The sequence below is a fragment of the Phyllobates terribilis genome, unplaced genomic scaffold (genome assembly GCF_046119375.1).
Source record: "Phyllobates terribilis strain yellow unplaced genomic scaffold, ASM4611937v1 Scaffold_11__3_contigs__length_659146591, whole genome shotgun sequence".
NCBI lineage: Eukaryota > Metazoa > Chordata > Amphibia > Anura > Dendrobatidae > Phyllobates > Phyllobates terribilis.
In genome coordinates, this window is record NW_027362771.1 from 487,957,278 (window position 1) to 487,983,554 (window position 26,277).

General features: G+C 42.1%; 1 protein-coding gene across 9 annotated transcripts in view; it reads right to left on the minus strand.

Moving 5' to 3' along the window:
• Positions 1-6,407: 6,407 nt before the first annotated feature.
• Positions 6,408-26,277, minus strand: part of BLM (BLM RecQ like helicase) — a 50,672-nt gene continuing 30,802 nt past the window's right edge. For 8 of the 9 annotated variants that reach the window (XM_073653516.1, XM_073653517.1, XM_073653518.1 and 5 more), the window contains 15 exons: positions 23,831-24,019; positions 20,316-20,434; positions 19,601-19,714; positions 18,303-18,401; positions 17,661-17,809; positions 16,533-16,639; positions 16,019-16,179; positions 15,559-15,754; positions 12,774-12,964; positions 11,663-11,798; positions 11,379-11,578; positions 10,631-10,826; positions 7,130-7,252; positions 6,809-7,016; positions 6,408-6,688 (listed from right to left, as the gene is read on the minus strand). In XM_073653516.1, the coding sequence (XP_073509617.1) occupies positions 6,511-6,688; positions 6,809-7,016; positions 7,130-7,252; positions 10,631-10,826; positions 11,379-11,578; positions 11,663-11,798; positions 12,774-12,964; positions 15,559-15,754; positions 16,019-16,179; positions 16,533-16,639; positions 17,661-17,809; positions 18,303-18,401; positions 19,601-19,714; positions 20,316-20,434; positions 23,831-24,019 (2,366 nt within the window). In that variant the 3' untranslated portion in view covers positions 6,408-6,510. The remainder of the gene's footprint in view (positions 6,689-6,808; positions 7,017-7,129; positions 7,253-10,630; positions 10,827-11,378; positions 11,579-11,662; positions 11,799-12,773; positions 12,965-15,558; positions 15,755-16,018; positions 16,180-16,532; positions 16,640-17,660; positions 17,810-18,302; positions 18,402-19,600; positions 19,715-20,315; positions 20,435-23,830; positions 24,020-26,277) is intronic. The other variant, XM_073653514.1, reaches the window with a different exon arrangement.

Genomic DNA, 26,277 nt, shown 5'->3' on the forward strand with positions numbered 1-26,277 from the left:
CGCTTCCGGGAAGCGCGTCATAAGCCCCGCCCATCGGCGACCCCCGCCACGTGATCGCGGGTCACCGATGGGCAGGCATGACAACCCAGGGTCTGCAGCAGACGCCTGCGGTTGTCATGAGCTGGTCGCTATGAGCGCCAGCTAGTGGTCGGCGCTCATAGCACAGGACCATTTCTGCTGCATTCAGGGGATCTGCTGATCCCCTGTATGTAGCAGAGGCGATCGAACAGTTGCTGCTTCTAGTCTCCTATGGAGACTATAGAAGCAAGCAAAAAGTGAGAAAAAAAAGTTTTTAAAAATATAAAAAAATTAAAAAAATATAAAAGTTTAAAACACCCCCCTTTTGCCCCATTCAAAATAAAATAATAATAAAAAAAAACCTACATATACATATTTGGTATCGCCGCGTTCAGAATTGCCCGATCTATCAATATAAAAAAAGAATTAATCCGATCGGTAAACGGCAGAAAAAAATTCTAAACGCCAGAATTACGGTTTTTGGTCGCCGCAAAATTGCAATAAAATGCAATAACGGGCGATCAAAACATCCGATCTACCCCAAAATGGTATCAATAAAAACATCAGCCCGGCGTGCAAAAAAATAAGCCCTCACCCAGCCCCAGATCCCGAAAAATGGAGACGCTACGGGTCTCGGAAAATGGGGCTATTTTTTTTTTTTTACCAAATGTTGGAATTTTTTTTCATCACTTAAATAAAAAAGAACCTATACATGTTTGGTATCTATGAACTCGCAATGACCTGGAGAATAAGAATGGTAGGTCAGCTTTAGCATTCAGTGAACGTGGTAAAAAAAATAAAACACAACTGTGGTATTGCACTTTTTTTTGCAATTTCACCGCACTTGGATTTTTTTCCCCGTTTTCCCGTACACGATATGGTAAAACTAGTAATGGCATTGAAAAGTACAACTCGTCCCGCAAAAAGTAAGCCTTCACATGGCCATATTGACCAAAAAATAAAAACGACAAAACCCAAGGTTGCGAAAGGGTTAATAGGCGGATGATATCCCGTGGGGATATGATGTTGGACCCCTTTCACCTGCCCAAAATCTAGGGGGTGTTTGCTGAAGACTCGCTCATATTCTTGGACCACTCGGTATACTCCATGCTTTTGGTGCAAAGGGGTGGAGTCAGTGCCCACTTGCAGCTTCTGACACCAATCCTCCATCTGCCCCTTGGAGCCATTATCCTCCACCGGTTTGGATGGAGGCAAGGGTTCCACTGTCTTTATTGCGTTGTTACTGACAGTGAATAGCTTAGCAAGGGTAGCATACCGGGATAAATGGACCTCTTTCTCCCCACAATTCAGGATGCGTATTGGTACTCTCCCCTTGCGGACATCGACTACCCCCTGGCTGTCAAGATGGTGGGCCTACTAACAGAGTACACGGGTTCTACCAGGGCCTGATAATCTTGACCCCTGAGACCGATTGCTGCCCGACACCATATTAACATTTCACTCCTAGGAGGCATTGCAATGGGGAATGGATCACTCATTCTGACACTGCCAACTTCTCCTCCAGACATCTCTACCTGTTGTCTTTTCATCAGGGCTCGGATCTCCTTCTGCAGAACTTGCTGCTGACTGGAACTGGCAGTCTCCGCGACCTGTTGCAACAAAAGAATAATTTCCCCAAGACAATTCTCTATCACATTGGTGCCTATAGTTATCATAGGATGACTTTCTCGGCGATCAATATCAACAATAATCATTCCTTGTGATGGCAATTCTACTCGGCCATCTTTTATGGTCACCTCTTTATACCCCACCTGAGGCAAGGGCTGACCGTTGCTGGCATAGATACTAAGATGTTCATCTGGACGGCGGGTAATGTCTGAATCAGTCCAGTATTGTTTATAAAGGATATATGGCATCGTTGTCACCTGGGACCCAGTGTCCAGCAGTGCGTTCATCGGGATGCCATCAAGCACGACAGGTAGGACCGGTCGTCCTCCCACGTACTTGTCTCACCAGCTTTGCGGGCCTGGTCGTCTTACTCCTGGGAGTTGGCCCTCTACCCCAGAGGTTGCTCGTTTAAATTACAGAATCTTGCGTAGTGCCCCGCCTTTTGACAGCGGCGGCAGATGGGTTGTCCGTCCTGGTCGTAGCGATCGCTGTTCCTCCCTCTGGTCGGTGGAATTCTTCTCTGTCGTAGCCACGGGACATCATCTGGACTAGAAGGCAGCTGGATCCTTTCCTTTGGAGACACTTGCATGGCCTGCACGGTTTTGGTTAACGCAGCCACACTTTTGGTCAGCTCCTGGACCTGAAGGCGTAGGTCTGCAGACGGGTCATTGTCTAGAGTCTGCGCGTCAGCCTCCACAGGTGCTGGGGAAAAGGACGCCACCTCCTGGTGGTATGTGATAGTAGGACGCCGGATGGATGCAGTGCCGCCTGGGGTTGGTTCTCGTAGCACCCGGATGGCTCGGTCTTTAAATTGCGCGAAGTCCAGATCAGGGTTTTGCAGAGCCAAAATGCCCTGCTGTGTCCGGTGAGCGTTAGACAGGAGCCCCTCAATAAACTGCTCAGTTAGCAATCTGTCCTCGTCTCGCACACTGTCGGGGTCTACCTGTTTAATGACCCGCAGCGCCTCCTGCAGGTTTAGAGCATAGTCCGGTACACTGTCCTGCACAATTTTTTTTGCAGCCGTAGAACTTCATTTTGATCTCTGCTGCCAGTATTTCCTTAACAGTGCTTTTGTCCCTGCCCAGCCAGGACTTCACCTCTCTCCTGGCTGCACCAATTAGCTGGCCGGACTATGGATCGCTGCAGGTGCCGACCGAGGGAACGCCTGCGTGAGAGTGTACGTATCGCATGTATCACTGCTGTTCCCGGCTCAGAAATTGGCGAATCTTCGCAGCGCACAGTCGGTGTGCCGGTAGGATTCAAAAGTCTGCAGTCACACACAGCGACTGCAGACTTATCATTTTAGACCGGACAACCCCTTTAATATCATGGAGGGCATACAAAATACTAGATTTAGTAGTTTTTGATGTGGGAGTGTATTCATTTTTGCATCAACTAATTTAAGTAAAACTGAAAACTTGTAATGAAAGTTATATTAACCTTTGTTTCATGTTATAGGTTAAAATAATGTTCTATGAAACTCTGTCTTGGCAAATATGTGGAAATTGTTATGGTGTTTAGTGAGAGATTGATTAAAATCTTACTTGCCAAACAGGGTGTACTTATTTATGCCCAACACTGTATATATAAATTTAGATATAAATGTACACCTCAATCTGCCATATAATATTCTGCTCTATATTATGTCCCTGCAAGTCAGATACATGGCAGGTGATCTTCAAAGAAAATACAGCCATGATAAAGTGGATTAAAGTAAGTAACCTTTTTTTTTTCAGGCCAATATTTTTACATTTTAAAGGACAGAAAAAAAGTTGCCACAAGGATAAGACATGAATGTGTCTATTAACTGTTGTCATTTGGCTGGTTGCTAATAAAGCTGGTTTTAGTTGCATCTTAAGGCAAAGTTCCCATGATGAGAATTTGGTGCATTTTTGACGCTGTTTATTTTTGCTGCGGAAATGATGCAGTGTATTATAGTTGCAGCATATAATATGGTATATGTCTCTAAATCTCATGCCCACTTGTGTTTTTGTTTAGGTTTTTTTTTTATACAGCATTACATTGACCTGCAGTGCAATTCTGAAACTTGAAACGTCAATATGCCTTTTACTCGCAGATTTTCTCAATAGACTTGAATGAGAAAAGGAAAATCCTTATGTATAAATTGCATATGCATTTTTATTGCATTTCACCAACGAAAATGCACTAAAACCACATGTAATTCGCACATGATTGTATCAATAAAGTTTTATCAAAGTCAAATATCCGGAAGTATAAAACACAGCAGCTTTATTTAAAACATGATATACAAAATGGAGGAAAAAAAAACCGCAGGCGAAAACACATGTAAAAATATGCACTGAAAAATGCAATAAAAAAAACCCCCGCAAGTAACCTAATCTAGCTAATGGGTGCAGAAATGCTGCAACGTCAAATACTCATTGTGGGAATTTTAAGGAATTTGTACCAAAGTTTGAAGTTATCGACAATCTGTAGGATAGGGGAAAACTTACTGATCACTGGGGATTGACAAAGCAACCAACACTGACCCTAAATAGGGAATTGAAAGGCTGTCTGAATAGAACGGAGGTCGAGCATGCTACATTAACTTCCTATGGGCCTGCTGGAAACAGCCCAGTGCTGTGGTCGGCTATCACCAGCACTCCCATGGAAAATGAAAGGAGTGGAGTTGTACATGCTTGACCTCTGCTCTCTCCTTCGGTGCCCTCTGTTCTTGGGATTAGAACAGGTCCCTGCTGTGGATAGCTGATAACTTCAAGTGTTGGTGGAAATACTTTGAAGAAATGGCAGAGATAAAAATTTGCAGATAGCTAGAGTAACTGCAGCTGACATGTGGGCACAAATGACTTTTGCCATTTGATGGCTATAAAGTACATGTACAGTACTGTGCAAAAGGTTTTGGCAGGTATGGGAAAAATGCTGCAAAGTAAGAATGATTTAAAAAATGGAAGTTTAAATGTTTTATTTTTTTATTAATAAACAAAAATTCAAAGTGACTGAAAAAAAATTAAAATCAATGTTTGGTGTGACCACACTTTGAGCACCAATTCTTCTAGGTACATTTACCACTCAAGTTTTGAAGGAACTTGGCATGGAGGCTGTTCCAAAGATCTTGGAGAACTAACCACAGATCTTCTGTGGATGTAGGTTTGCAGAAATCTCTCGGTCTCTTTATGTGATCCCAGACAGACCTGATGATGTTGAGATTGAGATCAGGGCCTTGTCAGGACCATATAATTACTTCCAGGACTCCTTGTTCTTACTTATGATAAAGATGACATTGGCTGTACGTTTGGGGTCGTTGTCATGCGGCAAAATAAACTGGAACCAAACACCTCCCTAATGGTTCTGCATGATGGATAAGTATCTGCTTGTGTTTCTTAGCATTTAGGACACCAAGAAATGGACAGCATTGAGGATGATAGATGCAGTTGTCGGCCAAAAAAACTTAGTGCAGCAGATGAAAGATACATGATGCTTGCTTGCCTTTGAAACCGCAAGACGTCCAGCAGTGTCATCAACTCAGAACCAGCAGCAACCAGCTACACCTATCTACTGTTCTGGATAGCAAGAAGTGGTCTTCATGGAACAACTGCAGCCAAAGGCTATAGTTTTATTTCACTGTCGAAGGCAAGTGATTCAACTGTGCACAAAACATAGGAACTGAGGTGCAGAAAAATAGCAGCAAGTGCTCTGGACTAATGAGTCCCAATGTGAATTATTTGGCTGTAATGGAAGGTAGTTTGTCGCCGGAGGACTTGAGAGCAAAACAATAATGAGTATCTGCAGGCGACAGTGAAGCATGGTGGAGAATCCTAGCAAATTGGGGCCTGAAATTAAGCAAATAGAGTTGGGGATTTAGTCAGGATTAATGGTGTCCTCAATGCTGAGAAATACAGGCGGATACTTACCCATCACGCAATACCATCAGGGAGGCGTTTGATTGGCTCCCAGCTTATTCTGCAGCAGGACAATGACCCTAAACATACAGCAAATGTCATTAACAACTATCTTCATATTAAAGAAGAACAAAGAGTCCTGGAAGTGATGATATGGCCCCCACATAGCCATGAACTCAACATCATCAAGACTGTCTGGGATTACATGAAGAGACAGAAGGAGAAGATTTGGGGTCAGTTCTCTAAGATGTTTGGAATAACCTCTCTGTTGAGTTTTTTTGAAAAACTAAGCTAGAGTACCTAGAATGGGTGCGTTGATGCTGGTTTGAAGGCATGTTGTGGTCACACCAAATATTGATTTAGAGGTTTCCTTTGTTCAACTACTTTGCTTTTTGTTAATTGATAAAAAAATAAACAATAAACACTTCTATTTTTCAAAACGCATTTCACGTTTGCAGCATTTTTTTTCCACACCTGCCTAAAACTTTTGCACAGTATCATACATCTAAATGTAACATAATTCCTTAGGGATATATATGCTAAAGCATGTATTATGCAAATGCCGTATCTCTTAACAGATGTACTGTACTCTTAAATCGCAGCCTATAGGACTCAACATATATCTGCAAACACAGACCACCTCCTGCAGCCTCCAGCCCAAGATCCAAAAGTTTACCACTGCATATTAGAAAACCAGTGAAAACAAAAAATATCACAAAGCACATTTCTGCTCACATGTTCCCAAGATAAAGTATAAAGCACATACCTTAGAGCAACCAGGGGATCGCTGTCATACACTGTGTGTACATATGGATTCGTAGATATATACATTCGAATGTAAAAAAAAAAAATTGTGCTTGTGTGAAAATACCCAAAATATTGTTTATGATATTCAAACATTTATTGACTTATGTAAACCTAATAAAAATGTTACAAGGCTTTGTTAGAAACAACAAGAACATATTCACAAATACAGTCAATATCAAAGAAAACTGTAGGAAGGTTTCAGGAAAGTTCGGTTGCTCTGGGGCATTGGGACGGCCATGAAGCCAGGCTTCTTTACTGCTGGTCTCGATCCACTGCTGTAATCTACATTGTTTCCTTTGCCTGTTTTAGTAGAAGCAGCGTTATTCCTCCTGTATGAAGCATTGCTACCACTGCTAAAGGATAAAAAAAACATATCAAACACTACAATTCACACATTGTGAGCAACACCCTATAAATAACAAGTATGACTCCATTATTAAAAAACAAGTCTGACAGAACTAAGCACAAGTTACCTTTTGGAGCGAGATTGCTGCCCATCTCCCCACGTCTTACGTTTCTTAGCTTTACGATTATATGACCCGTTTTTTCTCTTTGTGCTATTCTTCCGAGAGGAGTTAAAATAAGAGGAAGTTGTATTTCTATCTTCCTCTTCATCTTCACTGTCATAAATCCTTGCAGTGTGGGTAGCGGACCCACTGGACTTTTGGGAAATTTCTTCGGCTGCAAGGGAATCAAATTATGGAAAAAAGCGTTAAAAAAAAAAAAATCACAAAAAAAATTAGTTACAAAATACAAGCACCTGGTATAAATCAATATCGGGGACCAAACCAAACCTGGAAGTGTCCATTCGGAGTACTTCTGAAGAACATCTATTAGCTCTGCACCATACTTCTCAAGCTTATCTTCTGTCACTCCATCAATTTGTAATAAAACGTCGGGTTCTGGAGACAGGGATTCTGAAATACACAAATCAGGCAAATCCTCAGAATAAACGCTGCACTTCTACTGTAGATATTGCCATTACCCCTGTCAGTTATGTTCAGATCAGAGCCGGCGGCTCCTTACAAAAATAAAAAAAGAAAGCTATAGTGCAGGACGCACCAATATTTTTTCAGGTAAAATGACACACACCTTGATGGAATCCGGCAGACCTTATGGTGTTCCTCGAATGCCAAATATATCAGTCATGTAATCAGAAAACCATATAGGTATTAACCCTGTCTTCACTATTTATGGATGGTAAAACACACAGTGATCCTGACTGGTTCATTATATACTACCGCTATGTAGATGCCCTTGCAATGGCCATGTATGTTCTTATGTTACAGTCTACTCTAACAAATGGGCTATATAGAGGAATGGAAAGAAAATGTGCCATACATAATCAGAAGCACTTGTCATGCTCAAGGCAGATTTACAATGTTGTGATGTAAACCAGTATTCCCCTTTCTCATAGAAAAGAATAATCATTACTATGGCTGCAGCAATCACGTCACATATACCCTATATAACCGCTGCAGTCAATCACTGGCCTCAAAAGATATATAGCACCAGATTTCTTAGGCCAGTAATTGACTGCAGCCTAGGTAAACAGAAAATGAGCATGGAGTCTTTGGAGATGCAGGAACGACAGGGATAAAAATAATGAGTATATATTAACAATTTTAGATGCATTACTGTCTGTGTGAAGCTTTTTAATTGTCTTGCACACAGATTATTAAAGCATTGTAAAACCTATCAAAAATGAACAAACTTAATTTACTTGCTGTTAATATACTGCTGTGTTCCTGAGCTGTCACATCTGATGGCTCCATACTTCATGCTGCAATATATTTAAAGCACAGAGAGCAGATATTTCCTGTCAGTGCTTTGAACAGCTCTGCAATGTCCCCAGGATGGTGATCTCATGGTGGGCGAGGCCGCACAGGACAGTGATCTCAGGGTGGGCGAGGCCGCACACGACAGTGATCTCATGGTGGGCGAGGCCGCACAGGACAGTGATCTCAGGGTGGGCGAGGCCGCACAGGACAGTGATCTCAGGGTGGGCGAGGCCGCACACGACAGTGATCTCAGGGTGGGCGAGGCCGCACACGACAGTTATCTCAGGGTGGGCGAGGCCGCACACGACAGTGATCTCAGGGTGGGCGAGGCCGCACACGACAGTGATCTCAGGGTGGGCGAGGCCGCACACGACAGTGATCTCAGGGTGGGCGAGGCCGCACACGACAGTGACCTCAGGGTGGGCGAGGCCGCACACGACAGTGACCTCAGGGTGGGCGAGGCCGCACACGACAGTGACCTCATGGTGGGCGAGGCCGCACACGACAGTGATCTCAGGGTGGGCGAGGCCGCACAGGACAGTGATCTCATGGTGGGCAAGGCCGCACAGGACAGTGATCTCATGGTGGGCGAGGCCGCACAGGACAGTGATCTCATGGTGGGCGAGGCCGCACAGGACAGTGATCTCATGGTGGGCGAGGCCGCACAGGACAGTGATCTCATGGTGGGCGAGGCCGCACAGGACAGTGATCTCATGGTGGGCGAGGCCGCACAGGACAGTGATCTCATGGTGGGCGAGGCCGCACAGGACAGTGATCTCATGGTGGGCGAGGCCGCACAGGACAGTGATCTCATGGTGGGCGAGGCTGCACAGGACAGTGATCTCATGGTGGGCGAGGCCGCACAGGACAGTGATCTCAGGGTGGGCGAGGCCGCACAGGACAGTGATCTCAGGGTGGGCGAGGCTGCACAGGACAGTGATCTCATGGTGGGCGAGGCCGCACAGGACAGTGATCTCATGGTGGGCGAGGCTGCACAGGACAGTGATCTCAGGGTGGGCGAGGCTGCACAGGACAGTGATCTCAGGGTGGGCGAGGCTGCACAGGACAGTGATCTCATGGTGGGCGAGGCTGCACAGGACAGTGATCTCATGGTGGGCGAGACCGCTCAGGACGATGATGTCACAGTGGGCAAGACCGCTCAGGATGAAGATATCATGGTGGGCGAGACCGCTCAGGACGACGATGTCATGGTGGGCGAGACCACTCAGGATGATGATGTCATGGTGGGCGAGACCACTCAGGATGATGATGTCATGGTGGGCGACGAGACCGCTCAGGATGATGATGTCATGGTGGGCGACGAGACCGCTCAGGATGATGATGTCATGGTGGGCGAGACCGCTCAGGATGGTGATGTCATGGTGGGCGAAGGCTGTGATTCTAGGCCAGCTGTGCGTGCCCAAGGATGAATGGAGGCCAGGGAAAGGACATTGGAAGCTGTACACAGAACAAGTAATCTTATCAGCTAGTTACTGTGGCCAGAGAGGATGGTGCTCGGCTTCTAGAGAGCTAGGTTACATTAGAATACATTATATACGCATTGTTTCCCTGCAGTCACTCAGCCTGTCTGGTGCCAGTGTCAGCACTTGTAACATTGTCCAACATTACTGACTGCAGGAGAGTCTCAGGATAAGGACACGGCCCCACTATCACTATATGGTCAGTATTTTTTCTCAGGAGTGGGAGCCAAAACCAGGAGTGGGTGATAAATGCAGAATTGGTGACTTGTTTCTATTATACCTTTTCTCTGATTGTTCCTCACCTGGTTTTGACTCCCACTCCTGAGAAAAAATACTGACCAAATACTGATAGTGGGGCCGTGGCCTAAAACATACAACGTGAGGGGGGAGGAATGTCAGGAGAAGAAAATGTGTGGGTAGTGATTTATACATTGTCAGACTGTGTAGGAGACTCAGGATGGTGCTTTGTACATGTAGTGGCCAGTCACTAAGGGTGGCAGTGTGAGAATTGTGGGACAGATGAAGCACTGCCCCCTGGAGGCACAGAGGGAGACAGCTGGAAAGAAGTTTAGGATGTAAACAATAACAAGCCCCAAGGATGGCTGTAGGGGCCTGATCCAGAGTAATAAAAGGAAAATAAAGGTAAAGGAGAATTTGGCACTCATTATAGTGACAGTCAGATTGTTCTTTGCATTTTTTTTTTTTGTTGAGGTGGGGGGTTTCTAGAAAACCCCTCTAATGATATTCCACATAACAGCCTGTAAAAAGTGGCTTTGAGCAATGAACACAATATGGCAAAACACGCAACGAGAATCAAAGTAACATCAGAGGACACCATAACTAGTCTATACAGTGATAACCAGACACAGGAGCACTTTATTAAATTATTCCAGTTAAATAATTTTGTTTTTCATGACCTGACACAGTAAATTAATATATAATTGTGACATATATAAACTGTAAAGTTTCTGATTCATGAACATTGTTCCTGGATGGGTGTTACATATACGTAGGTGCCTACACCAAGACTTACCTGCAATCCTACGTATGGTGGCTGTATTGAAGATATTGAAGTAGTGTACACCAAAGATTTTTCCCAGGCGTTTACAGAGCTCAGTCACCTCAGCCTGGCATTTCTTAACCATTTCCTCCCTCTGGGATGTAGCAGCCGTAACAGATACCTTCTGTTTCCTGAGGCTGCTGGCATTCTCCGTATCTTGGAACTGAACCTGTCAGAGGTAGAAAGTCACAAGGACCAGATGTCAGATTTCCGGGTCCCACTCACAGGAGTTCGGCTCATTACTCACAAATCAAAGCAGTAGCCACAGTTCGATAGTTAGGTTTCTTTTACATATCAGCGGGCATCAATTATAACTCGCATTAGCCCACATGCCAAACTGGGTACAGATGCATATTAAATAAATATATATGACAAACAAACCTTTACTTGTGCAACATGTGAAATAATGAACCATAATTAGTCAGTCATTGCTTGCATCTTTATATGCACTTTTTTGTTTTTAACATTTTAAACCATGTCCTTGAATGTTGATGGTCAGATCATTCTTTAATGCCATGTTCACACTGAGATTTTGAAGCGGATCTGCTTCAAAAAAACATGTTAAAAAACTGTGTGTACATACCCTCGGCGGTCCAGCATATGAGTTATGGACCAGGTTATTTATTTATTTTTTTAACTGTTAATAGAGCACTACTTTTGATACCAATTAATCAGTGCAAATGCCCCAATTCTGCAAAGTGAGAATACAGGATGTAAATACCTTTAAGAACCCATTCAGCACCGCTTGAGAGCGCTCTCCTAGTTTCATGTACGCTACAGCCTGGTCATTGGCTGTAATATATAGCTCCTCATCCAGAATCCTTTCCAGAACCAGCTTCCGGAATAATCGCTCTGCATTGTGGCGTGAATATGCTGCTCCTTTTCCAAATATGCCTGTCTGGATCTTTGCACTTTTACTCCCTGGTAAAATAAAGGATACACATTACCTATACCTTGTCCTGTTGTTTCGCACGTCAATAGTAGGTCATTTGCAGGATTACTTACCTAAATATATATCCACCATCATGTTGAGTGTCAACCGATTCTTGGCATTGTTCCCTCTTCCTTGAGATGTGCAGTGCTCCTGGACAAATCTCACAATGGTCTTCACCTCCTCTGTGACATCCCTGGACTTGTATTCCTGAAATGCGGGAATCAAAACTGTATTGCACATAATCACATTTATTGTAACTATCCATCATCATATCCGTTTAGGTAAATTATCCCATGATTTACTGTGACACGTACGTTAAGATTCCTTATGTGAATATTGGGTCTCTGTAAGCTCTATGTTATATTTTTTGATGTAGCCTCCATTTTTGTCTCATTATTACACAGTGCAGTCTGGCAATTTATCTTTTGCAATGTGGGAAGTCACAGGTCTGTGCTGCAAGAAGTTCAATTTTTGTCTGACCGCCGCTTAGATCCCAATATCCACATGGAGTGGGGCGGTCAGGTGAGTTAGCAGTCAATCATATTACTTCCATGATCTTGAAAGGAGCCTCTTCTGATTTTCCTCCATATGTTTAATCTCACATTAAGGCCACATTCAAACTTTCAGTATTTTACATCAGTATTTATAAGCCAAAACCAGGAGTGGAACAATCAAAGGAAAAGTATAATAGAAACACATCACCACTTCTGTATTTATCACCCACTCCTGGTTGAGGCTTACAAATACTGTGGTAAAATACTGACCAAATACTGAACGTGTGAACGTGGCCTAAGGCCAACATCTGGTCTTACCCAATCTTAGCAGCTTTGTATATGCCTATGAGACAGCAGAGGTGGGTCAGGAGAAGATATTGCAGTCTGTACATGGTTCTGCGAGACCCAGACTTTTGAAACTCGCCTATGAACTATGGAACTGTCCTTGATGTTTTGGTGCCTTACAATTTCTTTACGTAATCCTTTCTGATATAAGGAAAGCAGCTTATTAGAATTGTTAATATCAGTATTAATTTCACAAATTTTCAGGATTCTCTTCTCAAACCCCATTTGTATAAGACAACATAATCTCTTTAATAAAGTATTTCCGAAAGAGCGAGTGTCACACTTAATTATTTTGGCTATATGGAAGAAATCACAATGATAAGGAGGCAATAGAAGCGCTCACCGTTGTTCTGCAGCAGTTGTCACATGCAACTCTTGGATGTTCCTTACAAAACTTCGGATTAAATGTAGTTTCTCCAAAATAAGCGAGAAGTTGCATCCGACGACACTCTAGCACATTTTCACAGTAATGTACCATGCTGTATAAGTTATTAAAGTGTGTCTGTTTTGTCTGACTGTTTCCATCTTTTTCCACTGATAGAAAAGCATAACAGTTAAAGTTAACTAAAAAAAAATTATTGAGATCATATATCATCATTAAAAGGGATTTGGAGGGTTTCCCCTATCCATAGGATATGGGATAATTTTCTGATCGCCAAGGGTCCGAGTACTGGGACCCCCACCGATCCAGAGAACCAACAGGAGATGGGGTTGATCATGCGCACCTCCGCTCCATTCATTCTCTATACGACCACCAGAGATGGCCAAGGGCAGCGTTCGACTTGTCTTCGACACTTCCATTATAAATGAACAGAGCTACAGTACGCATCGACCAGCACTTAATTTACACGGCTATTCAGTGCCCTGGTTTTCAGGATCGGTGGGGTCCCAGCAGTCGGATCCCCAGAGATCGGGAAGTTATTCCCTATTTTAAGGGTAGGGGATACAATCCAAACTTACTACAATCCCTTAAATAAAGGAAAGTCAAAAAAATTTATGTAGAAACAGATTGAGCACAATTTTTTAAATTAAATATGAACATCTATTTATGCCACTATATGAATTAGATATTTTCACTGATCTATAATACATAAAAATGGAAACTAGAGATTAGTAAAAAAAAAAAGACTTGCAGCATCCTGGTACGGCTTTGTAATCGTAAGAAGCAACAAGGATTTTGGTATTTGAGTGCTGGTCAAAGAAGTTTGCATTGTCCTGGCTCGGCTGCCACGGAGTACTAAAGTGTATGCCGGTCAAGGATAGTGCGAAACTATTCACAACTAATGGCAACCTGTGTGGACAATGTATGGACATACACAGTAAAGTCACTCTTTTTGGTGGTTGTTAGTAGTTGTTATACTAACAACTAAATTCAGCAGTATGAAGATTCACCAACAGAACCAAGCTCAATACTTACATATTAAGTACTAGCACTAACCTCAATACTAAGATTCACTAACAGATGGTAAAAGAATTAAAGTGGTTGTCCAGGTTTTTCACTGCATTCACTGTATGTGACTGTAGACTTGTGAATTTTCACAGCTTGCACATTTCGACTAGACGTACACAGCCTCGCTCAATTCACTTATATTGAGCGAGGCAGCGCATGTCTAGTCGGAATGTGGCTGGGAGTATCCACATCGCAGTCACATGACCGCCCAGTGTCACCACTGGCAATGGCGAATACTTACAATGTGCGTTATGAGGATTCACAATTCTACAGTCACATAGAGTGACCATAGACTTTTGTGAAAAACCTGGACAACCCCTCTAAGCTCTCCACATAGATATAATCACAGAACAAATCTAATTTAGATAGATTAACAGAAGTCTGAATCCACGGTGACATTCGCAGCATAAATTAACATGCCAAGGATTTCAAACTCACATTATCTACAAAATTATGCTGCGAATTTTCTCTGCAGTGTCGGTAAGTTTTCATAAAAGCTCATCCACAAAGTAGACAAAAATATGCAGAGGACTCGGTGCAAGCACATCTGCAGCAAATAAATCTACTGGGTATTGACCACACTTCAACACACACAAGCAGATACACATTTACACCGGTATTCCAAAACACACAAGCAGGTACACTAAAAAATAGTTTTATCTGTCTTTTATGCCCCTCCCTCATGCCAGAGACTGAAGCTTGGTGCTTGGAAGCGCGATCATTTTCAGATGTCAGTGAAACCTGCTACATCCTAGATTTGTATAACCTCACTGCTTGTCCTTCTTGGTCTTTCAATTTCAATGTTGAGGAGAGTATATTTCAAACAGGTTATAATTGGAATTAAATTGTAAAGAGGATAATTTACAATATTTTTTTCATTTTAAACTGTATATATCTCTAAAAAGGAGCTGAAATGTTAATTAATTATTTTTTTCTACACTGCATTGCAGAGGTATAGGTTTTTGAAGTTCATGGCGCCCAATATGCCAATTTCCCCTTCAAGCAAAGGGGCGTTAACAAGAGATTCTTCTGTGGGAGCATTTGCTTTTTCCCCTCTATGACTCTGACCAATCATAGGAAGACAGTGTTATAGAGTCGGAAAAAAAACGAATGCCCACACTGAATGTCAAAACACTTTATCACGGTGACAACTCCTCACTCCTCTTGTTTCTAGTCATTACAGCACCAAGAGGAGAGCTGCCATGTGGGAGCAATGAAATGTGAAAATCATCATGACAACAGCATTTGTCACATACAACGCTCTGGACCCAATACAGGTACATGCATCTGTACAGAGTAATTATACGTTTTCTTGCCAACTCTGTACATCCCAAAAGTCCTGATGCAAGATGGACACTGGATTTATTGACACCATTTACCAGTTACCCGAGATCTACGTTTTCAATAAAATTTACTGAAACATCAAATAATATTGTGAAATAACATTCCTCTTTCATAATGGGGTCCAGAAAATTTTGACTATTCCAAGCTTTAAGATAGAGCAGGGTTATCCAAACAGAAAATGCAAACGTCAGCCTGTTTGAAAAGTAGCTATACAAGGATCACAGAAACCACGCTCTGCAGGGCCCTACATTGCATGCAGTGCAGCACCCAAAAAGAACAAGGAATTGAGTAAAAACAAATTAATGTGATGACCATCGGAGAATAACATACTTACTCTGAATCAGCCGACGGATTCTTGTTACATCACTGTAGCTATAGAACAAGAGGCAGTGGGACATTTCTCCGTCTCGCCCAGCTCTTCCAGACTCCTGGTAATATCCTTCCACAGACTTTGGCAGAGAAGCATGGATGACATATCTAACATCCGGCTTATCAATGCCCATTCCAAAAGCAATAGTGGCACAGATCACCTAGAGCCAGGAGACACAAGTAAGAATGAGGAGACAATAGGAATTAAAACTTATTTGTGTAGTGGGGAAAAAATGTTAAGAAAGGGAAATTCCTATTTTAGCTTTATATGATATGCAAATTGCCTCTTCAGAGAAAAAGAGGACTTGAATTCTACAGCGCCACCTATTGGAAGCAGCAATGCTATAAGTCGCAATCAACCCTTTAACAAGTCGTGCGATATGAGCTTTATATGATCTAATTCATTGCAATGGATACAGACTTACCTGACAGTCATCCTGATTGATCCACTTGTGCTGTACGTAGTCTCTGTTAGAGTCGCTGAGGCCAGCATGATAGGACAGAGCGGCCAGGCCCTCCTTCTGCAGGGTCTCAGCCGTAGTGTCACACTCATGTCGTGATAGACAGTAAATTATCCCAGATTCATCTGGAAAATAAAACTAAGCATTACACATAAAAGACTGTATATTAACATCAACAAATGTAAATTAAATTCTGAAACAAAATAATAGTCATCATTTCCATAGCAAATTCTATTACCAGTTTAAAGGAGCTGAACCAACATTTAACATTTTCAAAATTACAGCTGCTCCAAGCCCAGGCTGGATACAGCTTTCTCAATTTCTTACATTGTTTCTGTATTTGAACACAGATTTACATTGGGATCTAACTAAAACTTCCTCGCATACAATTTTCTCCTAACCTGCTCAGATTTACCTAGCAAGGGAAGCATGATGTAATGACACAGAAGTTCGGAGACAAAGTTACTATGACACTCACTGGGGTGATTTTTCTTTATCCATTCCACACAGTCATAAGCCACCTTCTTGGGTTTTTTTGGTAATACATCATACTTAAGATTGTCTCTGTTGAAGCTCATTGAAAATCTGAAAAAATAAATAAATACATCAATAGAGATATTATTCAATTGGGTTAGGAAAAATTAATACGTTTGCAAAGCACTAATGGTTGAGGTCATAGTAGTTGTTCTGAATCCTGGACAGCAGCTCTCTGCAAGCAGCAAAAGTACAGACAAGAACGATATCAGCTGACATGTACCGTAACCCTTTCTGACATTTCCCCTTTAAGGTCACACAAAATTAAAGGCTATGGACACAGATAAAAATATTTGTACATGCTAGTAGTTGCACTAAACTACAAACGTCATTTTTCCATTGATTTTTAACCCCTGAGATATGAAGTTTTCAGAATACTCAACGTTTCAGATTTTTTTTGAGAGGAGTTACTCTCCCAGTAATATAGGCTGGATGTGAGCTTTATGTTTAAACGGTACACTGTTTTCTTCAAAAGCTCAAATATCAGCATTGTTCCAATGCTGAATTTATTTTTTCTTCAAGTGCTTTCCACTTTTTATATAGACTGGTTTCTCTGCCCTCACAGACTGTGCATGCTTTTTTTCCTCTCCAGTCTTGAGAACTGTGTGCAACTTTCTCTCTGCTACCTGTAGCACAGAGAGAAAGGAAGGAGGGACCAGCAAAGCCATCAGAACAATGAGCAGGCACCCAGATGGATTTGTGACACTTTTACTGAGCACTCAGCTACATGCAGAATTTACAGACATTCTGTGGCAGGGAAAGGGTAGAATTTTTTAATGAAAACTAGTTAGAAAGTTGCTTAAATTTGAATTTGGGAAGCTAATAAAATTGAAAAACAAGTGTGTGCAAAAGTGTACTTAGCCTTTAAAGAGTTAGGCAGGCCACATTCAAAAAGTGATCAACCAAAAGCTTTCCAGGAGGGTCTAGCCAATATCATATTATGGAGTATGCTTAGAAGAAAATACTACTACAACATATAATTCTAATAACTAAATAATAACAGTGAGCAGGGGACAGGGCAGGCTTTCCTTCCACACACTAACACATAGCATCCACTTCATGCCATTCTTACATCTGAGGTCTGGTCATCTTAAGCTGGTTGAGAATGTCTTTCTGGACACGGGGATTTGCAGTAGCTGTAAGAGCCATCATTGGTACAGAAGGGAATTTTTGCCGCAACATGTTGAGCCTTTTGTAGTCTGGACGGAAATCATGGCCCCACTGTTAGAAGTAAAAAAAAAAATGCAACATGAAAAGAAAGAAGAAAATTACCAGTGTTAACAAATTGCAAGTTTTACAAGGTGTTTCAGTGTGTTTATCAGTATTTTCTTGATATTCCTTTATTAAAATTAGTCACACCACATATTAGGTAAAAAGAACATCTTCCCTAAGCTTTTACATCCTTTCTAAAGTGTTTTCACGCATTCCTGTACAGTTGAATGTATTAGTTACAAATGAATTATACTTTCTGCCATTTTCAAACTTACATTTTTTAATTTTTTTTTAATTGTGATGTTTTATTTTACATTTGTGTACAGCTCAAAGAGAGAAACTGGGAGCAGGAGTTCTTGGTTACAGTGTCGATCCTGTGACGGCAGTAGTCATCGTGCAGTCCAGAGAGCAAAATAAAATACAATAATTCATTTCTTTACAGACTAATAATGGAACAACCTACTTACTACCAAGGTATGTCATAGCGCACAGAACAGCTTACCTGGCTTACACAGTGAGCCTCATCAATCACAAATCTTGCCAGCAGCTGACGCTCATACAAATTTTCCATTGTGGTGATAAGTCTGGGGCTTGCGCAAACCTTTTGTACAGACAAAATATATAACATTTTTGTACTGAAATAATCCAGGATTCAGACCCAATTAGGACGATGAGGAATGCATTAGTACAAATCATGCAAATAATAGGTTTTTCTAGTACAGGAATTCAGTTTTAGGGCATTGTCTCACCATGATATCCCTTTTTTATTTTAAAGCCAGCCTTAAGATCAATCCAAGAAAAGCTGGGGCCAACTTTACATTTCCAGTGTAGGGGAATTGTAGCAGGACAAGTACATGGCAAGATCAGCCAGACCTACAGCTACACATTGTTTTTGGCTTTTCACACCAATAGGGGCATCTATGTGAGAAAAGTGGTATTCTAGTGGCACCCTTATACTAAGTAAATACATAAATTATACTAAGGGCCCAAGTCATCATTTTCATTTTTTTTTAAGTCACTTCTCTTTTTTTCCCCCATCTTCTGGTACTTGTTGGCGTTTTTTGCTCCCAATTCTTCAAAATGGAGTTAAAGGGGTTCAAGAATTTCGCACAAAATCAAAATGTAGCAAAACCTGACCCAAAATTTCAGCTATACATATAATCACTGCAGTGGGGGTAGTGGACTGAAGTACATTTTGTGCAAAAGTCGCAACTGATGTACCTGCCGAAAACATTCGGAAGTCCCAAACGGTGCCCATAATGTCAAACGTTAAAAAACAAAAACACAACTACAGGCAAATAATTAAACATAGACTTTAAAAAAAATAAGGTGCAAATTAAAAGAATACTAACGAGCAAGAAAATAAAGGCAAATAACACAAGAAGCTAGACAAAAAAAGGCACAAATATAATAATGAATAGGGCCCTAAGGGTATTTATACATTAGTGGCTTATGCCTATGTAACTTCATACACTTTTTTTTTTTTAGAAATCGCCATTGTTTTGGGGTAATTTTGATGCTCGGTCTGATTTTGAGCACAAGCTACTGACAGCTTGGGGAAGCTAAAAGACAATGAAATAGACAACATACCTCACCCTGACAAAAAAAAAAATATGTATATCACAAGATTGATTACTGAAACAAGACTGGTAGTTTTGGAGTTTCCCCATTGGCTTTTCAGTAGGACTTAAAAAAAATCCAAATGCACAGAGTAAAATCCACCCCCAAAAAAGCATCAAGTTATATGCATTTATTTTTTCTTTTCTTTTTACAGGCAATTCAAAACATACACATTATTACCTTCTCTGGAGTGACATATAGCAGCTTTATGATTGGATCTTTTTTAGAGAGCTGCAAATAAATGCTGGAAGCTTCTGCATCTGTCTTATCTCCTGTGAGATACGTGGCTGGAATCTAGATGTACAGATAATATGACAAAATATCAGGTATATTCCTCTGTGTTATTTTGAGGCGCTAAATCCATACAAGCTATAGACATGAGATTGGTTTCTGCCAAAATGTCCTGCCCCTCAATGAAATTGGCATTTAATTTCAGCAGATGGTGATAAGCGGCTCCCAGTCACATTTCCTACATATATTCTCTGTGGAAAGCAACAGATTGAAAATCTTAATTGGAGGGCCCCAAACATCTGCAAGACTTTAAGCAGTGATTTTCTGAACCATGATTATCACGTTTCCACCACTAATAACAACCTATTGGGCAAAATGAAATTGTAAATAGCACTGATGTACTCTAAGTAACAGTGTGCAAATGCAATATCAGGCGTCTTCAAGATCGTTCTGGAGCTTGGCTTGAAAAGGACATGATCAAAAACAGGGAAACATATACTATAATGTCACCTTTTTGTGCAAATCATAAATAAAACTGATTATTACGTCTGCATTAGCTACCTATTTGCCCATTTTCTGGGTTATAATTGCTCCTTACTATTACAACTCACTTTAACAGGTCTGTCATAGATGGACACACAGAGGACCAATACCAAATGCTTACATCTAAGGTGGTGAGCTTCTGAACCTGGTCAATTATCAAGGAACGGAGGGGGGAGATGACAATGGTGACACCGGGGGACACGCAGCCTGGCAGCTGGTAACACAAACTCTTCCCACCACCTGAAAATAATTTAGATTTTATCCTTATCAATTGAAATACAACATTCTCTAAAATAAAAACAAAGACAATAAACATCCATATTAATATGCTTAACCCCTTCAGCCCCAGCGTGTTGTCACCTTCTTGACCAAGTCAAATTTTACAATTCTGACCACTATCACTTTATGTGGTAACAACCCTGGAACGCTTCTCACTGATTTTGAGACTGTTTTTTGTGACACACAGTAGTTTGTTAGTGGTAAACTTAGGTTGATATTTTTTTGTGTTTACTAGTGAAAATATCGAAATTTTGGCAAAAAATTCACAAATTTCAAATGCTTACCGTATTTTTCGGACTATAAGACGCAACGGACCATAAGACGCACCTAGGTTTTAGCGGAGGAAAATAGCAAAAAAAATTTAAGCAAAAAATGTGGTCATGATGCACTGTTAAGGGGGAGGGGTTCTGCTGCTGACACTGGAATAGGGGTCATGTACCCCAATTCTGATAATATCCCCCATCCTGGTAGATATGCCCCCCCTTTCTATTATACGTGGCTTCCATCCCCATCCTGATATGCATGGCATCCCTCCATCCTGATATGCATGGCACCCCTCATCCCTATCCTGATATATATGGCACCCCTCATCCCTATCCTGGTATGCATGGCACCCCTCATCCCTATCCTGGTATGTATGTATGGCCCCCTCATCCTTATCCTAGTATGCATTGTCTCCCTAATCCCCATCAGGCTGCACATAAAAAAATAAACACTCCTACTCACCTTTCTTCTCTCTCCTCCAGCGCTGCATCCTGTCTGCCCGCACTGATGTCTACATGTGAGCCGGGCATGACGTCACTGCCATGCACGGCTCACAAGGAGAGATCCTCAGCCGGAAGTCACTGCTCCCCACTCCGGGACTGTGTGTGCGGGGATCAGTGACTTCATGCTCCTTAATAGCTGGCACACAGCATAGCAGCAGCGCGGCTCCTGCTGCTGCATGGGCGTGGAGAGGGGGTGAATATTCATGCCCTTTAATAGCGGGCACACACGATCGCCGGCAGCAGCAGGAGCTGCGCTGCTGATACACTGTGTGCCGCTATTAAGGAGCATGAATATTCAGTGCTCCTCACGCCTATGGGCGTGGGGAGCACTGAATATTCATTTTCTTTAGCATCGGGGACAGTGTAGGCTGCAGCAGGCGGCTGCTGCCTCCTGTGCCCTGCTCCTCCGCCGCAACCGCTCCCCCAGCACACTATCTATATCCCCCAGCAACATTCGGACTATAAGACGCAACCCCCATTTTCCTCCAAAATTTTGGAGGAAAAAAGTGTGTCTTATAGTCCGAAAAATACGGTAAATATTATGCCCTTATACCAGATATCTATTACCATATATGCTCGAGTATAAGCAGACACGAATATAAGCCAAGGCACCTAATTTTACTACAAAAAACTGGGAAAACTCACTGACTCGAGTATAAGCCTAGGGTGGGAAATGCAGCAGCTACTGGTAAATTTGACAATCCTGGTATGCATGGCCCCCCTCATCCCCAATCCTGGTATGCATGGTCCCCCTCATCCCCAATCCAGGAATACATGGCCCCCCTCATCCCCAATCCAGGAATGCATGGCCCCCCTCATCCCCAATCCAGGAATGCATGGCCCCCCTCATCCCCAATCCTGGTATGCATGGCACCCGTCATCCCCAATCTTGGTATGCATGGCCCCCATCATCCCCAATCCTGGTATGCATGGCCCCCCTCATCCCCGATCCTGGTATGCAAGGCTCCCCTTATCCCCAATCCTGGTATGCAAGGCCCCCCTCATCCCCAATCCTGGTATACACACAACACTGCATCACTGCACACAACACTTCTACTCACCTTCCTTCCCTCTGCTTCAGCGCTACGTCCTGTTCTGCCAGCAGCTGATCAGCGCATGACGTCACTGCCATGCGCCCCAGACATGGAGATGAGCAGCGGGGATATTCGCGCCTCTCCATGATGGGACTATGGGAGTGGAGAGGAGTGAATATTCATTTTCTTTAATAGCGCACACTGTCAGTCGCAGCCGCCGGCTTCCTGCTGCTGCTCAGCTATCCTGTGTGCCCGCTAATAAAGAGAATGAATATTCACTCCTCTCCATGCCCATGGGAGTGGGGAGGAGTGAATATTCATACTTTCTAATAGCAGGCACAGAGGATTGCTGAGCCACTGCAGAAAGCAGGCAGCTGCGATTGAAGTCTGACCCGGGATGTGGAGGCTGAAAGTGCTGCGCCCCTACGCATGTTTCGCGTGTCAGCTGCACGCTTTCTCAAGGGGAGGGGAGGAATGTTACCTGCAGGATCTTAATACCACGTGATCAAATCACATGGTTACTGGCAGGTAGCATTCCTCCCTACCCTCTCGAGAAAGCGTGCGGCTAACACGCGAAACATGCGTTAGGGCGCAGCACTTTCAGCCTCCACATCACGGGTCAGACTTCCCCTGCTATTATGGGTAAGGGTCACTTCCAATGAACCTTGTTGTGGCAAATTTGGGTGCAATTACTATCCTGGGAATACAGGGCAAAATTGATTTAACATGCATGCTTGTACCCTCTTACCTGCCCCATGTTCATACCACTTTCAATGTTTATCATTTAATTATATTGAGTGGGATTTTTGGTCTGTACCTGGGATCTTTCATGTTACCATGTTGTCTATCTCTTGTCCACTGTGCTCTGGTTTTAAACTGCATTTAATAAAGTTGATATTTTTAAATTACTCCTGTTGTTCCTCCTATCATTTTGAGGGGTGCAGTTTTAAAATAGTGCCACTTTTGGGTATTTTCTGTTACAAGTCCCTAAAAAAATTGGTTTTGTAAAGTGTGTAGGAAAAAAATAGAAATTGCTAGTTAACTTTTAACCCTTCCAACTTCCTAGCAAAAAAAATAATTAATGTTTAAAAAATGATGCAAATGTAAAGTAGATAAGTGGGAAATGTTATTTATTAATTATTGTGTGAGACCTAACTTTCTGGTTTAAGGGCATAAAAATGAAAAGTTTGAAAATTGCGAAGTTTCCGCCAAAATTCCAATATTTTCAGAAATAAACGCAAAAAATATCAACCTACCACTAACAAAGTACAATGGGTCACAAACAAAATCTCAAAATCACTGAGATATGTTGAAGAGTTCTAGAGTTAATAACACATAAAGTGACACTGGTCAGAACTGTAAAATGTGGCCTTGTCAGGAAGGTGAAAACAGTCTCAGGGGTGAAGGGGTTAATAGCTCAGTGCCTACAAGAGGGGAATAGAGTACGGTGTGTCTGCCACAATGATCCAAGGTCTCCATGTCCAAAATGACTTGGACGAGAAAATCAGCTGAAGATACATGAAGGCACCAGTTCCTACCATTAGAAGAAGACTTACCTGTTGGCATCAGAATGAAGCAATCCTCGCCACACAAGGAAGCATTGATGGCTTCCAGCTGGTTCGTACGGAAGCGGTGCAAGCCAAATTTCTTGTGGAAAATCTTCATCATCTCTTTTGAATGGGAAAAGTTGAAGCCCCGAAATCGCTCATGAGCCGGGTTCTCTATTGGTGGCTTTATAAAAGAATCTAAGCAAGACACGAGATTATTTTTCCAGATGAAAAAGTAATGTATTAAAGTAAATAATGTAAGGTATGACAGATCTAGAATCCAGAAAAATATCTGAAAAAGCTGGAACGCACATCAAAGATTAACCTCTTCACGACATCCGCACTACATGTATGGCGCAATACTTGGCAGGTGATGGCTGTGTGTTACATCCAGGCCCTGCCTCAGACAGCGGCATTTAACACGCGATGGCATGGGCACGTGTCATTCCATGCGCCATCAGTGCACCCATGACGTGATCGTGGGATGCTGATGGGTTGCTTCCACAGCAGGGGGTCTGTTGAAGACCCCCGTGCTCGTCATTCTGGAGCTCCCTGCTTGTGGCAGGGCTTCAAAGGAGACCGTGATTTTTACTATATACAGCAACGCTGTGGTATCTCTGTATAAAGCACAAGCGATCAGATGATCACAGCTTATAGTCTCCTAAAGGAACTAATACAGAGAAAAGTAAAAAAAAGAAATAAAAAGTATCAACAAAACATAAAGTTCAAATCACCCCATTTTTCCTCCTTAAATTAAAGATAATAATAATAATAATAATAATAATAATAATAAAAAATACACGTGCTATCGCTGCGTTCAGAAAAGTCTGATCTATCAAAATATAAAAATCTGATTGATAAACACCGTAAACGAAAAAAATTCAAGAACGTCAAAATTACTTTCTTTTTTGGTGGCTGCAATACGACAAAAAAATGCTGTAACAAGCGATCAAAAAGTCACATCTATTCCAAAATGTTATCAAATAAAAACGTCATCTCACCCTGCAAAAAATAAGTAAACCCTCACACATCTCAGTCGACAGAAAAATGGTCTCGGAAAATAGCGACAACCCAAAAAATAATTTTTTTGCAAACTTATGATTTCTTTTTCACCATAAAATAAAAAAATTGACATGTTTGGTATCGCTGTAATCATATTGACAGGTTTCCCAGTGCACTATGTGGCAAAATGAATGGTGTCATTCAAAAGTACAATTCATCCTGCAAAAAAACAAGCTCTTACACATCTATGTGGACAGAAAAATAAAAAAAAAGTTATGACTCTGGGAAGAAGTGCAAAAATGGAATGTAGTCGAGTTGTGAAGGAGTTATAGATTAAAGATTACAAAGCATAAGCACACCTTAAGTGTGAGTATCTTTTATACTCAAATGCATGCATTTTTGGCTAAGAATCATTTTTGTCTTCTATAGGCCTCTGTGTTGGTCTGTCTATTGCTGCCATGCAGAATAAGTTATTATTAGAGAATTTGCCTTGTTCTCAGGGTTTATAACTCTTATCTTTATTCTTCTTCTCTCCTGATCAACTCAAATTTTATTTGGTCTTAAATGAGCTGAACAACTCAGAAGGAGGAAGATGACAGCTATAAACTCTTTGTTAGAAGGATTCTCATTTAAAGGTCACGGCCCCACTATCAGTATTTGTTCAGTGTTTTTTCTCAGGAGTGGGAGCAAAAATCAGGTGAGGAACAATCAGAGAAAAGGTATAATAGAAACAAGTCACCAATTCTGCATGTATCCCCCACTCCTGGTTCTGGCTCCCATTCCTGAGAAAAAATACTGACCGAATACTGATAGTGGTGCTGTGGCCAAAGGAAAACTGTCAGACGATTCATACTGCCCAAAAAGCCTTCAGCATGAATCGCAGTCTGGCTACACGAGTGCAGCTAGATATATTTCTCTGACACGCTATGGTGTTTCAAAAAACATATACTTTGAAGATCCGGCCAGAGACCATAGCCGGAGACGAGACCGGCTTCTCCTGATGCTGCTACAGGTTATTAACAGGCCTGTCCCTATATATATGCGATTGAGAGACCTGTGAATCACTTGTGAATAGCCGGCCGGGGCCAGATCGTCAAGGTATATTTTTTCTGAAATGCCGAAGCGCTTCTGAGAATAATATGCCTGGCTGTGATTAATGCTGCGCGGTTATTTTCAATTCACTCTGCAGCCTGCAATAAAGAGCACAACAAAAGAGGTTATAGAAGGCAAACTGTGAAAAATGTTTCATGAGACCCAATTAAAAAATAAATTGTCTTGGCCGCTTCATTGGGGGACACAGAAACCATGTGTTTGTCTGCTGCCACCTGGAGGTTGACATTATAATTACATCCTAAATGAAAACTGGCTCCTCCCAGCAGTCTATACCTCGCCTGCTAGCATCAGGCCTCCTTAGTTTTTTGTAATGTCAGTTGGAGCCAACATGGGTCTGAGCT